Genomic DNA, 16,871 nt, shown 5'->3' on the forward strand with positions numbered 1-16,871 from the left:
CTGTTGTTTTCCTCTCCCAGGCCATCTTTGAGCTTCCCAGACCCACGAGGGGCTCGTTGCCGACGCTTCCTTCCCAGGTGTACGACGTGCCCATCAAGAGGCACGTCTCCACAACCCTTGAGGTGAGCTCCACTCTGCATCCCTGCCCCACCCCGAAGCTTGGTTGCCCAGTCTCTGGGTTCTCCACGGTACTTGCCTTTGTAGCTTCCTTCATTCTGAAGGCTGATTCCCTCAAGATAAGCTGCCAGTGTTTACTCGGGTGATGGCTGGGATGTATCCGTGCTCACACCCCACACCCACACCCATACCTTCAGCTAAGACGGTGCCTTTTACAGCATAAAGTCCATCATCATAATGAAACTCATTATGATGAACAGTCATTATATGGTGGTTAAAAACCTTAGGGTTGGAGAAGCGACACCATAGGTAGAGTGCTTGTTTTATGGGTGTGTGGAGACCTGAGTGTAGATTCCCAGGACCCACACAAAACCAGACACAGTCCTGGGGCTCTCAGGCCAGCGCTTCTACAGTGAAATGGGAGGTGGAGACAGGAGACTCTGCAGTAGGGCCAGGGAGCAGAAGAAGCAAACAAGAGACCCTGCCTCAGACAAGGAAGAAGGTTGTGGTCCCAGCTCCACACAAGGGTCCTGGTACATATTCGCTTACACACACACACACACATACACACACACACACACACACACACAGAGAGAGAGAGAGAGAGAGAGAGAGAGAGGGAGAAAGAGACAGACAGACAGGCAGACAGACAGACAGACAGAGACTCAGCAACAGACAGAAAAAGATAGAGGCAGAGTTAATTTTAGCTAAAAGGGGGGAGTTAAAAGTTGGTGGTTGAAACACCTATCATAACATACATACATACACACACACACACAAACATGACTACCAGCCCCAAAGTGTTCAGGGACTTGTGTCTTTCATTGGACAAAACACTGAGCTTGTGGGCGTTGTGTGGGAAACCCATTGGGAAAGAGAAGTTAAAGTTGTCCTGCTTTGTGGTCTTTCCCTAGAGGCCAGAGAAGCAGCAGTTGTACGACATACCCACCAGCTCCCAGAAGGGTCCACTCTGCCCCTCCACCAGCCAGGCAAGTGTGAGCACCGTCAGGGCAGGGATGGGGGTCTAGGCGAGTAAGCACCCTCTGGGACACTTTGTTAGTTAGATGGACTGTCTTCTTTCTGCTGCTGTGACGAAACACCCGAGTAAACAACTTAAGGAGAGGGAAGGTTCACTGTTTCAGAGTTCACCATCAATTGTCTGGTTGCTTCAGAAACTGTGGTGCCAAGTGGTACATCTCCGAGAGAGCATAGGATGGAAGAAGATGCTAGCTCTGTGGAGTGTAGGGAGCAAAGAGAGAGGAGAAGAGAGGGTTGCAGTCCCAGTATCCTCTCCAGCTGATGGCCCTGAAGGCTCAACTTCCTTCTACTGGGCCTTACCTCCCAAAGGCTTCATTAGCTTCTATCAGCAGCACAGGCTTGGGACCAAGCCCACAATATCGAGGAACATTCCAAGTTTAAACAGTGGCACTCGACCAACAGTCAGGTGCAGGATCCTCATAACCACCTCGACTGCGCTGGAGTAAAATCCCTCCTTGCCTGGTATTCTGGACTCGGGCGGCAGGTCAGGGGACGGCTCTGTTGGCCAGTGTTTGTCTTACAAGCATCAGGATGAGTGTTGGGATCCCCCGTGCTCACATCTTTTGTAAAAGTAGACCTAGAGAGTTGGCATGAGCACTGTTGCTCTTCCTGAGGTCCCAGGCTCCCAGCATCCACATGGCTGCTCACTGTTGTCCATAACTCCAGGACATCTGACGCTCTCTTCTAGATTCCATCAGTAACACACACACACACACACACACACACACACACACATACGGTACACATACATGCAGCCAAACACCCATATACATAAAAATAATACTTATTTTTAAATGCTGGGCATAAGCCAGGAGCTCCAGAGCTGTGGAGGTGGAGGCAGGGGGATTGTTAGAGCTGGTAGACCAGTCTAGTGAGTTTTAGGTCCAATGAGAGACCCTGTCTCAAAAAACAAGGTGAGAGGTGAGAGAGGAAGAAGATGCCCAATGTATATCCCTGGCCTCCACATACACATGCACAAACACATGCACACACATGCACACACATGCACCAACACACATACACATGCACAAACACATGCACACACATGCACACATGCACAAACACATGCACACACATGCACACACATGCACCAACACACATACACATGCACAAATACATGCACACACATGCACCAACACATGCACACACATGCACCAACACATGCACACACATGCACCAACACATGCACAAACACATGCACACACATGCACAAACACATGCACACACATGCACCAACACACATACACACACACAAATACATGCACACACATGCCCAAACACATGCACACACATGCACCAATACACACACACACACACACACACACAGAAAGAGAGAGAGAAGGTGGGAGGGGGAGAGAGAGAGAGAGAGCAGTATAAGGTATGTGGTGGTTTGGCTATGTCATTTAACTCCCCCATGCCTGCATTCCTACTACAGATATTCCGGAATATTCTGTGAGATAATTTGTATAACACACAGAGGAAAAGCTCAGTGTGAGGCATAGAGTGCCTTCTTGTGAGAGATCACATAGACATGTACTAAATGTCACTCTTACCTTTATATAGAGGGACATCCCCTGAGGCTCCTGTGAGCATTTCTATCACGTGTCCCACAGGCATGCTCCTGTCCTCGGCTATGGGATTGAGGGGAATCATCCAATATGGATGGGTTTTGACAATATCATAAGTGGTGTGTATAAGTTTGTTAGATGCAAAAGAAAAGGGTAGAGGCCCACACATGGACAAGCAGAGGCAACCCAGGGGCACAGGTGGGTTTTCTGAACTTAGAGGAAGAAAAACAACTTGGGAAAGTGAATGTTCTATTAGTTCCTTTGCTATAACAAAATACCATGACCAAGGTAACTTATAGCACGCAGCAGTCCGTTGGGGTTGTGGCTCCAGAGGGTTTGACCCCGGAATAGCATAACGAAGGCATGGCCGCAGGAACAGTTGAAAGCTTACTTACTTACATCTTGGACCACAGGCAGGGGACAGAGAGCGCCGAAAGGATAGTGGCTTTCCCTTGGGACCCATCTCCTTCAACAAGGCCGCATCTAATCCTCCCAGGCCACCTGGCCAACTGGAAACCAAGCATTCAAACACAGGAGCTCTTGGGGCTGTTCTTGTTCAAACCGCCATGAGTGTGCAGACAGAGATGGGCTGCTGTGGAAGTGAGGAGGAAGGAGGTTTAAAGGAGGGCGGAGCCAGACTGGGAGAGCCCTTGAGTGACAAGAGCCATGGGCGCCATGGAAGGCACCTGAGAAGAACAGTGGCACTCCAGTGTCAAGGGCCTGTCAGATTGTCGTGTAATAGTTACTAACCGAGGGCAACTTTATGTGTCCCCCCCCAGGGACAGGGTGTCACACTGGCACCAACAATGGCCTTCAGACAAGGTGGTGGCTATAACCCGTTATCCAGCCCTCAGAAATCAGAATGGATTCATGACACTCCAGTGTTGCTAGAAAAGGCCGATGTCAGAAATGTATCTGTGGCCAGCTTCACCAAAGAATCGGGGTCCAGAACCCTCCCAGGATCCTCTGCTCTCCACACTGGAGCCGGGGCCCCCTCCCCACAGCTTGGCAACACTATGCAGGAAAAAAGCAGCCTTCCAGAAGAACCTTCCTATGCCTTCCCAGCGCCCAGGGACCCGCTTCCTTCTGATGCAGGCAGCAGCTACAAGGTCCCTTCCAGGTTTCTCATTCCCAGAGTGGAGCAACAGAACACCAAGCCTAACATTTACGACACCCCTAAAGCCATGCAGGGTGTGCCTCTGGCTGGAAAGGAGCTGGAGAGAGGCAGAGAGGCTCCAGAGAATCCCCCTTGGATCTCCAGACAGACAAGTTTCCTGTCTCCTGACTCGGACCGACTATCTGTTGCCAGCTCAGACAGCAGGGCCAGCGTGGTGTCTTCGTGCTCCTCCATATCCATGGACTCCTCCCCTGGCTCCTCCTCAGAGGACTCCGTGAAGGAGCTATGGATGGATGTGGACTTTGCAAAGGAGACAGCAATGTCGCTGCAACACAAAGTGGCCAGCTCGGCAGCCGGCCTGCTGCTCTTTGTGAGCAGGACTTGGAGGGTCAAAGATTCCTTGGAAACCAACATCAACAGAATCCGCAGGGCCGCTGACCATGTAGAGGAATCCCTAAGAGAATTTCTGGATTTTGCCCAAGGGGTTGGTGTGACCGCCTGCAACCTCACAGACAGCTACCTTCAGGCTAGAATTAGAGATCAGCTCCAGACCATCTCTAGCTCCTACCAGACACTGCTAGATGCCAAGGGAAGCCTGGACCGCTGCAATTGGTCCCTAGAAGTTCTCGTGAAGGACAAAGTCCAAAATGGTGCAGATGACCTAGAGAGGTTTGTTGCCGTTGCGCGAATAGTTCCGGAAGACGTCAAGAGGTTCACCTCCATCGTCATTGCCAACGGGAAGCTCCTTTTTAAACCGAACTGTGAGAGAAGAGAGATGGACTTGAAGTGTGAAAGATGCATCCAGCCTCCCCAAAGAGAAACTGAGTCCTACCAAGAGAGCAGCCCCTTCAGCAGACAGCCGGCAACTGAACGCTCCCTTGAACTAGCGAAGAAAAACAGAGTGGACGTCTGTGGGCAGGTAAGTCAGAGTGACAAACAGTACTCCGGGGACTTCATCTGTTACCTGAAATGGCTGTCACTGAGGGAGAGGCTGGCATTGTGTGCATGTAATGGGCACTTGCACATGTGTGTGTAAGCCAGTGGACAAGCCTGGGCATTGGACAGCAGCGCCTAGGGAATCTGCCTAGGGGTCTCAGTGCTGGAGAGACAGACAGTGCTACCACCAGAACATTTTTCCCATGGGTTCCAATGGTTAAGCCTAGGTCCTTGCACTTGCACAGCACTTTACTTGATTGAACTTTCCCATGGCATACCCTTTTTGAGTATGTGTGTGGTGTGTGGGGTGTTGGCCTCTGTCTCTCCCCATCTCTTGTTGTTGTTTGGGCTTTATTTGTTTGCTTGTTTGGGAAATAGGGTCTCACTGTGTGGCCCTGTCCTGGAACTCACCATATATACTAGGCTGGCCTAGAACTCACAGAGATAACGCCTGTTTCTGCCTCTGCCACCTCTGCTTTCTTACCTCCTCTTCTTCTGCCTCTCATGCCTCTGACTCTCTTCCCCTCCCCCTCCCCTCTCCCCGCCCCCTTCTGCTTCCTGAAGCCTGGGTTATTGGATGCATGTGCCACCATGACTAGCCCCACTCTCTTCTTACTCTTCATTTTGAGTCAGGACCTCCCTAAGTTTCCCAGGCAAGCTTTGAACTTGGGCTCGTCCTGCCTAAGCCTCCTGTCTTACTTAGAGTTTCTGTTGCTATGACGAAGCACCGTGACCAAAAGCAAACTGTGGAGGAAAGGGTTATTCAGCTTGCACTTGCATATCATAGTCTATCACTGAAGGAAGTCAGGGGCAGGAACTCAAGCAGGGCGGGACCCTGGAGGCAGAGCGGATGCAGAGGCCATGGAGAAGCGCTGCTTGCTGGCTTGCTCCGCATGGCTTGCTCAGCCTGCTTTCTTATAGAACCCAGGACCAGGAGGGGAGGCGCCCACACACAGTGGGTGTGGCCCACATCAATCACTAATTAAAAAACACCCTACAGGCTTGCCTACATCCCAACCTTATGAGGACATTTTCTCAGTTGAGGCTCCTTCCTCTCTGTACTGGCTGGTTTTGTGTATCAACTTGATACAGCCTGGAGTTATCACAGAGAAAGGAGCTCAGTTGAGGAAATGCCTCCATGAGATCCAGCTGTGGGGCATTTTCTCAATTAGTGATCAAAGGGGGGAGGGCCCCTTGTGGGTGGGCTGGTAATCTTGGGTTCTATAAGAAAGTATGTTGAGCAAGCCAGGGGAAGCAAGCCAGTAAGGAACATCCCTCCATGGCCTCTGCATCAGCTCCTGCTTCCTGACCTGCTTGAGTTCCAGTCCTGACTTCCTTTGGCGATGAACAGCAGTGTGGAAGTATAAGCTGAATAAACCCTTTCCTCCCCAACTTGCTTCTTGGTCATGATGTTTGTGCAGGAATAGAGACCTGACTAAGACACTCTCCAATGACTCTAACTCAAATCAAGTTGACCTAAAACTAGCCAGCACACCTCCCAAGATGCTGGAATCGCAGGCCAGTGCTGCTGACTGCCAGATTTCTCCACATTTCCAGCTTGTAGTTGTAGTTTCTCAGAGTCAGAGGAGAACACATGTTCTTCTCGGGGCTAGCCTGACCAGCCTGCAGCTCCAGGCACCCCGAGAAGCATTTCTCCAGCTGGCTACCTTTGGACTCTACAAGGAAACATCTGAGTTCAGACACTCTCAGACTGCAGAGGCCCAGCAAGAGACCATCCCAGCTCCTTCCGAGGTCCCTGCTGCTAGATGACCATTGTCACATTCTAGAACGTTGACAGTTGTTCATTTCCTTCCTGTTGGGCTACCCTGGCAGGCAGGACGCAGCCCTTGGCCACCAAAGCCAGTAAATGCATTGGTCGGCAGAATCGTGAACAAAATCTCACATTTAAGAGTAAACTTTTAAAATGGGGCATGGTGGTCACGCCTGTAACCTCTGTACCCAGGAAGCTGAGGAAGAGGTGGGGAGTTCCAGGCCAATCTAGGCTACACAGCAAGATCTTAGGAGGGGGACTTGGGGGGCCACAAAAACCACAAACCATAAAAAACGAAACAAAAAAAGTGAACTTAAGCAGCCATCACAATGTGAAAGCTATTCAGATTGGTAATTTGAAGACTTAATTTTTCTTTTTCAGAAGTCACCTAACCTACAAAAGAAAGGAAAGCCCACCATGGAAGGAAATTCAGATGGAAACCAAGACTCCCATGGCAAGGTAAGCCCGAGTGCTCCCCATGCTCCCCAGTGCTCTGATGAGTGCTCTGATGAGGGTGGTTTTTGCCCTGGAGAGCTTTCTTTGACTATGAAAATTCAGTGTTACATCCTACTCCATGTTCAAGGGCTCCATCTATCTTTGGCTTCCTTTAGTAGTGGAAGGAAACTTGGACATCAGCCCTTGAGTATTGGGGGTGGGGGTGAGGGTTCAGGTGTTGTTTGAGATTATCATGAGTAGTGTCAACATGACATTTAATGACATTGTCACCTGTCTTGTGATAATTATCTCTCTCCCTCTTTACTTCCTTCGTATTTGGAATTGGATCTAGGGCAAAGACTACCCCTGGGCAACCCCCCGCCTGTCACCCCTTTCATGTCTCTGAGGATGAGCACAGTTTTGGTTCAGGGATTAGGTATCTTCATGGTATCTTTGACACTTGATCAATGTTTTTTAAACCAAAGATGCTATCACTGTTTGTCTTTATTGACTGTCTTCTATTTGTGGCAGAAGGCAATTTTCCATTTACCAACTTTAAATGCTTTCTCTAAATTAAATAAAGTACGAACACTGAGTCCAGAGCTAGGGATATGGCTCAGTAGTAAGAGTGCTTGCTATGCATGCATGCAGACCTGAGTTCAAATCCACAGCACCCATGTAAAAAGACCAGGCATGGCTCCCATGTGCCTGTAACCCCAGCACTGGAAGGTGGAGAGAGACAGATTCTGGGAGCTCACTGGCCAACAAGCCAAGTCAAAATGGGGAACCTACCAGTTCTCTGAGAGACACTATCTCAAGTCAGTAAGACAGGGAAAGACTGGGGAAGAAACCTAACAGTGTGTCTTGGCTTCTGAATATATGTGCATAGCAATATCTGTACACCTACATACATGCACCATACACTACACACACACACACACACACACACACACACACACACACACACACGCACACACACACACCACATATAAGCATAAGCAGTGATTCTGTTTAAAACCCAAGTAACCCGGACAGCACTGAGAGGGTAAGAGATGAAGGTTACGGCGCTGCCGAGGTGCAGTAAGCCAGGTCGACAACCAGGGCACCCTGGAGAGAGCAAGCCAGGATACAGACGTTCACTGGCTTGGACAAGGTTATCTGCCTTCTCAGCGATAATTCTGGGCAGGAGCCCAAGTCTCTCAGAGATCTGTCCCCTGAGCCCTTAGCACTCAGCTTTGGCTCTCTCCTGCTGACGGCCACACTGTGTTGTCCCACGTGAGGAGTGTCTTGACTTCTACAAGTCTGTTTCTGATCTCTTGGGTCTGGACGGAGGTCAGGCATCTGCATGCCCAGCAAGCCCTGGGTTGATGCTGATGGGGCTGGTCCAGGACGCGCATCTGCACAGTGCTACTCCATACTAATAGGGCTTCCTCACTGGCTCCACGCGTGGGATGTACCGTTGGGCTTCCCGGGCCCCTGCGTGCTAACCACCCACAGTGCACAGCAGTCCCTCACTAAGAGACGACAGCTTCCTTCCCCAGCCCTGACCCAGGTGCAGTTTTCATTTTCAAGCCAAGATGCTCGTGATAGAATGTCTGTCTGTCTGTCTGTCTGTTTGTCTCACTGGTTCTACCCTCTGCCTGAAAAATGAGACTCACCACATAGGCCAGGCCAGCCTTAAATGGGCACTCTTCCTTCTACCTCCAAAGAGTGGAGATAACACCTGGTTTCTCACTCCTTGAACACTTGAAAGTTACAAATTTATCATTATTGATGTGTTAGAATGTGTTTCTTATGTTTACAGTTGAGTAAAATTATTACAACTGTGTTGTAATCTACAACACAAGGATACATACAGTTGCATATGGAACAGCTTGGAATGGGGCTGGTGAGATGGCTCAGTGGGTAAAAGCACTGACTGCTCTTCCAGAAGGTCCTGAGTTCAAATCCCGGTACCCACATGGTGGCTCACAACCATCTGTAATGAAATATGACACCCTCTTCTGGTGTCTGAAGACAGCTACAGTGCACTCACACATAATAAATAAATAAATAAATAAATAAATAAATAAATAAATAAATAAATAAATAAAATGGAACAGCTTGGAAAACATTGACATTTGAGCCACATGCCTTCAATCCCAGCACTGAGAGGAAGAGCAGGCAGATCTCTGCAAGTTTCAGGACAGCCAGGGCTACACAGAGAAATCCTATCTCATCAAAGCAAAACAAAACACAAGAAAGCAAACAAACATTGATATTCGATTGTTAGATAAATGTCACAAATGCCAGCTCTGAATTTCCTTAACAAATCTGCGTTTTCTTTTTCTTTTTTTTTTAACTATTTATTTATTTATTATATGTAAGTATACTGTAGCTGTCTTCAGATGCCAGAAGAGGGTGTCATATCTCTTTATGGATGGTTGTGAGCCACCATGTGGATGCTGGGATTTGAACTCATGACCTTTGGAAGAGCAGTCAGTGCTCTTACCCGCTGAGCCATCTCTCCAGCCCAAGTCTGCTTTTTCTTATACGGGTTCTTGCAAATTGAGCCGAGATATGGGAGGAAAGACGACCAGCACCCCGCTGGGGGTTCTAGTCCTTACAAATTTTCTCCTTCCTCTTCTCTAGAGTCCTACCGCTCTTTCCTCTCCATCTCCCAGTGGGCACAACACAGGGAGGAAGATCTGCCTGTCTGAGCACAGCAGGCTCTATTTCGGAGCACTCTTCAAGGCCATCGGTGTCTTCGCCAGCAGCCTCAGCAACAGCCAGCCCCCCGAGGTCTTCATCACCCACAGCAAGCTGGTCATCACAGTCGGGCAGAAGCTGGTGGACACGCTGTGCAGCGAGACCCAGGAGAAAGATGAACGCAATGAGATCCTGTGCGGCAGCAGTCACCTGTGTGGACTGCTCAAGGACCTGGCGCTGGCCACCAAAAGTGCAGTGATCCACCACCCAAGCCCCAGTGCCCTGAGCCTCCTCCACTCAGAGCTGGAGAAGCTAGAGCGCCACTCTCGGAAATTCAGGGACACATTGGAATGAAGCCTATGGAGGTCAACTCCTGGCCAGTTTCACACCTGCCACTCTGCTCCTGGAAAAGCCCATCAGAATGGCTGAAGCAGCCCACGGGTCTCGGAGCTGGTGTTAGTAAGTGGTTAAGCCTCAGGAGACTGGCTGACCACAAGGAGGTCAAGAGAGAGAGGCGGGTGACGAGTCAGGTCCTTGAGATGCTGAACTCACTGTGCCAAGGTGTGCAGCATCAACAGGGGAAGTGGCGCTGTTGAAGCCGTGTTCCGTGTCAGTCAAATGTGTGTGCGGTTTACAGTCATTCTACACTTGTCAGGCAGCACCCAAGGTCAAGGTCAAGGGGCAGAAGAGACAAGCAGCGTGTCCCAGGCTCTGGCCTCACAGAGGTACCATCTGATTGGGAAGACAGACGAAGGGACAGAGAATTAGCTGCAGTCTATTTACTAGCTACTAGTGAGAAAAGAAGCTGGTGGAGAGCGAGAATGGAGGAGGGGAAAAGAACTTTTCCCCAAAGGATTGATTCCTGTTGCATTCTTTTGTCAGGGAAGTGCGGGGACTGGTGGCACACACCTTCAAGTTTAGCACTCAGGAGGCAGAAGCGGACAGACAGACCTTAATGTGACCAAACGAGTGCACAGCGAGCTCTGAGCCAAAGGCTGTAGAGGGAGAACCTGTTTTTTTAAAGCCTCCCCTAAAGCAATGGGTTTGCCTTTTTTATCAGTTGTTTTAGATTAATACTGTGAGATGTATACAAATTGTGTATGCATGAACACGTGTGCCTGTGTGTGTTGCTAGAAACTGAATCTAGGGTTTCACAAGTGCTAAGCATGTACTCTGCTGAGAAGATTGACCCCTAATCCCCCTAAATGTACCTTTGCTGTTACTTTACCCTGAAGGTGATGGTTATGTGCTGTTAGGTCCCCTACTAACTTATTTTGTATTACAAATCCTGTATTGATCTGTTCCCCTAATCAGTTAGATTAGGTTTATATTTCACTAGTCTCAAATCTGTCATATTTTTATCTATAATCATGGTTTAAATACATTTGCAAGGTCCTGAGAGACAGCTCAGGGGGTAGTGGCCCCCAGCCCCAGCCCCGATTTCCTGAGTTCTATCCTGGTGGAAGGGGAGACGTGACTCCTGATAACTGTCTTCGGACATTCGTGCACAAAACAAAACAAAACTTGTCATTAAAAACTTAAAACATGTGAGCAGGCTTGCGCCATCCTTTCTTTGAAAGGGTCTCTGAGCCACGTCACCTGAGTGCTGGCACCTAAGTGAAGTGTCTGTTAAAGACACCTCCACTTTGAATGCATCGGCAGGGAGTGTGCAAGTTTGTATGTGTCCGTCTGAACTGGAAAACAAAACTGTCATTGATGTGTTCCCCGAGTGGGTCAGGAAGGCGTGGCACGCAGACGACACCCGCAGTTGGTCACAGCTGTGGAAGTGTGACCAAGCCCCTCATCAAGTCACTTCCTTTCTCTCTCCCTGCAGCTCTGCCTTTCTCCTCACGCTACTGTGGTTATCTTACAATTCCTGGCATGGGAGGGTCCCTGTCCCTCCTGAGCACAGGATACCTTCACAGAAGAAGAAAGCATCCCCAGGTTGTGTCTCCTGCAGAGGTGCCAAGTCCAACTTCTGCCTTATCTGCATGTGGTGGGCACTTTAAAATACTGGCTGCGGGCCTGGAGAGACAGCTCAGTGGTTAAGGGGATGTGTTACTCTCACAGAAGACCTCAACCATTTGCATCTCTACTTCAAGGGATTCGATCTCTTCTGGCTCCTTAGACAACAAGCATGAAAGGGGCACAATACATGCATACATGTATATGCACATACATACATACATACATACATACATATTCATCCATGCAAACACTTGTACAAATGGAATAAACAGAAATCCTTTTAAAAATGTTGACATAGGGGCTGAAGAGCACTTGCTGCTCTTTCAGAGGACCTGAGTTCAGATCTTAGCACCTTCACAGGACAGCTCACAACTGCTTGCAACCAAGCTCCAGGAGATCCAATGTCCTCTAGGCTCTGTACATATGCTGCATGAGTGTGGTACACCCACACCCACCTATACACACCCCCACACACATACACAATGTATGTATGTATGTATGTATGTATGTATGTATGTATGTATGTATGTGTGGAGAGAGAGAAAGGGGGAGGGGGGAGGAGGGAGGAAGGGAGAGGAGAGGAAAGAGACAGAGACAGAGAAGAGAGAGACAGAGGGGGAGAGAGAGAGAGACTTAGTCAGGTTTCTATTCCTGTACAAACATCATGACCAAAAAGCAAGTTGGGGAGGAAAGGGTTTATTCAGCTTACATTTCCACACAGCTATTCATCACTAAAGGAAGTCAGGACTGGAATTCAAGCAGGTCAGGAAGCAGGAGCTGATGCAGAGGCCATGGAGGGATGTTACTTATTGGCTTGTTTCCCCTGGCTTGCTCAGCTTGCTTTCTTATAGAACCCAGGACCACCAGCCCAGGGTTGGCACCACCCACAAGGGGGGCCTCTTCCCTTGGTCACTGAGAAAATGACTTACAGCTGGATCTCATGGAGGCATTTCCTTAAGGGAGGCTCCTTTCTCTGTGATAATTTCAGATTGAGTCGAGTTGACACACAAAACTATATATATATATATATTGGCTATATATAAATATAGCTTCTTTTCAAGAAAGGGTTCCTCTGTGTAGCCCTGGCTGTCTGGAACTCACACTCACAGAGATCCACCTGCCTCTGCCACCTGGGTGCTGGGATCAAACGTGTGGATCACCACCACTGCCCAGCTACATGAACGTAAATAATAAAAAAAAATTAATGTTGAGTGCAGAGCTAAGTATAGTGGTATACATCTGTAATTCCAAACTTGGAAAGCAAGCAGGAAGATCAGAAGTTCAAAGCCAGCCTGGACTACATGGGACCCTCTCTCAAGAAAACAAAACAGAGGTGACAGAGGGAAGTGAATGGGACGGTGGGGAGAAGGGGTGGAAAAGGGAGAAGTTGGGGACTCTGTCTCAAGCAAACAGACAAGAAGCCATTGCCTCTCACAGCTGCCATCTCAAGACCCTAAAACAAGGGTTCCCTTGTGGCACTTAGTCCCTGGGGGGAGCTAGGTTGGAGGGAGGGCATCACATTCTGACCAGTGGCAGGATCTTACCTGTTAGGATCCCGCTGGAGCCGAAGCTGTGACTCTTCAGTCTCAGCAATGGCAGGAAAATGCTGGCTCTTAAGACAACCTGAGGCCTAGAGAGATGGCTCAGCGGTTAAGAGCAAGAAGGTTCTGAGTTCAAATCCCAGCAACCACATGGTGGCTCGCAACCATCCATAATGAGACCTGAAACCCTCTTCTGGTGTGACTGAAGACAACTACGGTGTACTTACATATAATCTCCTAAAAGAAAAAAAAGACAACCAGGAGTCAACTGGCCACAGGGCCTCCAATGGTGTCAAGGGGCAGTTTCCAGGTCGACACTCTTGCAAGTCAATTCCTGGCAAAGTGGCTGCCTTGGATTATGACCAGAGGAGAGGGACTTTCTTTTGCTTATACTACCTTAAATCAGGTGCCTGCCCTGACAGTGTGAATAACCTATTCACACACTCATACACAGGCACTCAAATTCATACAACCACACAAACTCACTCACATACACACAGATACATCTCCTCCATATACTCTATTCTTTCTCTCACATTCACACATTTCTACTGCTTTACACACACACACACACACACACACACACACACACACCACACCACACACTGAAACATACTCAAACTCCAATAACCCTAACCGCTGGCCCTGTGTGGCAGTGTGATGCATCTAAGGATTCCTCCTGCCAATTCTTTGTGCAGAAATAAAGATTGGAGGTTCTAGGAGCAAAGGTCATGTGGGTAGATCTCAAGTAACCCTGTGACATAATTAGTCAGGAGGGGACTTACAGGACCCAGGACAGTCGCACTAAGACCTATGACTCATTTCTTCTTCTTCTTCTTCTTCTTCTTCTTCTTCTTCTTCTTCTTCTTCTTCTTCTTCTTCTTCTTCTTCTTCTTCTTCTTCTTTTTTTGTTTTGAGACAGGGTTTCTCTGTGTAGCCTTGGCTGTCCTGGAACTCACTGTGTAGACAGGGCTGCCCTTGGACTCAGAGATCCTCCTGCCTCTGCCTCCTGAGTGCTGGGATTAAAGGTGTGTGCCACCATCCCGGGGGATGCAGATGGTTAGACTGAATCCCACTCCAAGTGCAGTTTAGGTGCACAGAGCCATGCTCAGCCATTCCGGAAATGGTGACAAGCCTTCCCAACTTCAAGTCCCCACATGCTGATCAAGAGCCACCCTTGGAGCTGGCTCTCCTAAGCATGGCAGCCAGGGGCACTGCTTAGACCTACATCCGCCCAGAGACAAGGGTCGGCAGCATCAAAAGCAACTGATGCTCTCTTCCACGTTATTGATTGGTCCATGTCACTTCGGCCCCAAGGCGGGATGTAGAGGTGGGCTCACATGAAGGCTGCGCACAGGCCTTCATGTGTCAGAGCCAGAGGAATTCCTTAGCTTAGGAATGAATGCCTTTCCTTTTACAACAGACTCTGACCATTAGCTATCTGATTTTCAGCACTTGGCACTTGGGAAGCAGAGGCAGGAGGATTGATGCAAGTTGAGGCCAACCAGGGCTATGTAGTTAGATTTTGTCTCAATTTTAAATATATATATATATATATATATATATATATATATATATATATATATATACATATATATACATAATACATGCATACATACATAATACATGCATACATACATAATACATACATAATACATACACATACATATACATACATATACATACATATACATACATACATATACATACATAATACATACATACATATATACATACATAATACATGCATACCTACATACCTACATGCATGCATGTATACATACATACATACATAGTGCATACATACACAATACATACATACATGCATACATACATAATACATACATACATGCATGCATGCATGCATACATGCATACATACATACCTGCTGGGTGGAAGCAGTGGCAGCACGTGCCTTTAATCGAAGAACTCTAGAGGCAGAGGCAGGTGTATCTCTCGTGAGTTTGAAGCCAGCCTGATCTAAAGAGGAAGTTCCAAGACAGCCAGGACTACACCAAGAAACGGTCTCTTGAAGCCCCCCAAAAGATTACACCTACATCTAGTTACATAGATATCTATAGCTACAGACACAACTATCTGTAGATATATGTGTGAATTTGAGGTCAGCCTGATATGCATAGCAAGTTACAGGCCACCCAGGGCTATACAGTGATCCTCTGGCAAAAAATAATAGATATCTATCAGTAGGTGATGGATGGATGGATGAATCTTTTCTTTAGCAAAAATAAAATCTGTCCTGCATTCTTGAGGAAGAAACTACCTTTTAAGGTTGTCAGCCGCATCACCCTTGAGGAGATAACTCAGAACAAAATACCACATGGTCTGCTCGAACCATGGATATGCAGAAATGGGAGACACCTATTGCAAGGTTGGAGGGGCAGCTAGAAGCAGAGATGGGATGGCGCTGGAAGCAGGACTGCCGTAGGAGATCAAAGGGCACAGTCTATCACTCAACAATACCAGCATCTATTTACATTGGTTCTTTGGCTCCTCGCTGTCCTAATGCCTCATCAACTTGGACCCTGCCTTTCCCCAGTGACACGCAGCCTAGCAACCTGTGCTAGGTGCTGCTTTTCATAATTTTAAACTTTTGAGTTGTGTTCAACCCAAGAGATTCAGGTAAATTGCTACCGTGTGTGCTTAGCATGTATGAAGGAAGCCCTGACTTCCATCTCTTAGCACCTCATAGATGGGGGCGGGGCAATCAGGATTGAGACCCTACAAAACAAGCAAAGAAAACCCCTTGTCATCAAATTGCAAACCCATTCTGTACAAAATCATGAAAAACACTGCTCTTGCCTGCAGATGCTTCCTTCCCACTTTTGCAAAGATGGCAGTGAGCCTGCCAAGACTTGTTTCAGAAGATTTCCCCGGGGCTTTAGAATCGAATGCATTTTCTCAGCTTTTGCAGACTTCTTGTTGAATATGTTTTTTTCTAATATCCAACATTCTGTACCATTTCCTCTACAAGAAGAAAGAGGAAACGGTGGGTGGTGGTGACAGCAACCTGGCCTCGATTGTGTTTACTCCGAGGATGGAAACGGTGATAACCCGCTGAGTGAGCTTCCAGTGTGACAGGCACTGGGTATCGTGTACCCGTTTTGGCGCAAACATTTTTTTTTTTAAAGAGAGGGTCTTGTTGTGTAGCCCAGGCTAGCTTCAAAAGCACCATCATCCCATGTGCTAGGATTTTAGGCACGTACCACTCCCCAAACAAATAATATTTATAAAACTTCGTGGGCCCGAGGGTGACAGATCAGTGGATAAAGGTGCTTGCAGATCCACAGGATCTGTATGGTGGAAAGACAGAACCATCTCCTGTAAACTGTTCTCTCACCCCCAGACATAAGCTGCAGTCTACACACACACATGCTGACAGACCATTCATACACATAAAATAAAAATAAACTTTAAAGACTTTTGGAAATTCTAACATACAGTTTTTGAGACAGGATAGATAGAAAGGAAATGTTTAAGGGACATAAAAAGCAGGGAAACTCCTACCAAGGGTTAGTTAGAATTTTTCACAGAGAGAATGCATCATAACTGACCAGATGATTTTTGCTTGCAGATAGCTCTCTGTGGGTTCAAGGCCAGTCAGGGATACACAGTAAGCCCTGTCTCAAGAAGAGCAGGAGGAGACAGAGGAGGGGAGGAAGGAGGAGGAGGAG

The 16,871-nt window shown here is 48.0% G+C and overlaps 1 protein-coding gene across 2 annotated transcripts in view; it reads left to right on the forward strand.

Annotated features, from left to right (window-relative positions):
• The window catches only part of Cass4 (Cas scaffold protein family member 4), a 40,263-nt gene extending 29,042 nt beyond the window's left edge, over positions 1-11,221 (forward strand). Inside the window, exons 3-7 of one of the 2 annotated variants that reach the window (XM_052184427.1) lie at positions 21-122; positions 1,032-1,106; positions 3,503-4,759; positions 6,929-7,006; positions 9,614-11,221. In XM_052184427.1, the coding sequence (XP_052040387.1) occupies positions 21-122; positions 1,032-1,106; positions 3,503-4,759; positions 6,929-7,006; positions 9,614-10,024 (1,923 nt within the window). In that variant the 3' untranslated portion in view covers positions 10,025-11,221. The remainder of the gene's footprint in view (positions 1-20; positions 123-1,031; positions 1,107-3,502; positions 4,760-6,928; positions 7,007-9,613) is intronic. The other variant, XM_052184428.1, reaches the window with a different exon arrangement.
• The last annotated feature ends 5,650 nt before the right edge of the window (positions 11,222-16,871 follow it).

This window comes from Apodemus sylvaticus, chromosome 5 (genome assembly GCF_947179515.1).
Source record: "Apodemus sylvaticus chromosome 5, mApoSyl1.1, whole genome shotgun sequence".
Classification (NCBI taxonomy): Eukaryota; Metazoa; Chordata; class Mammalia; order Rodentia; family Muridae; genus Apodemus; species Apodemus sylvaticus.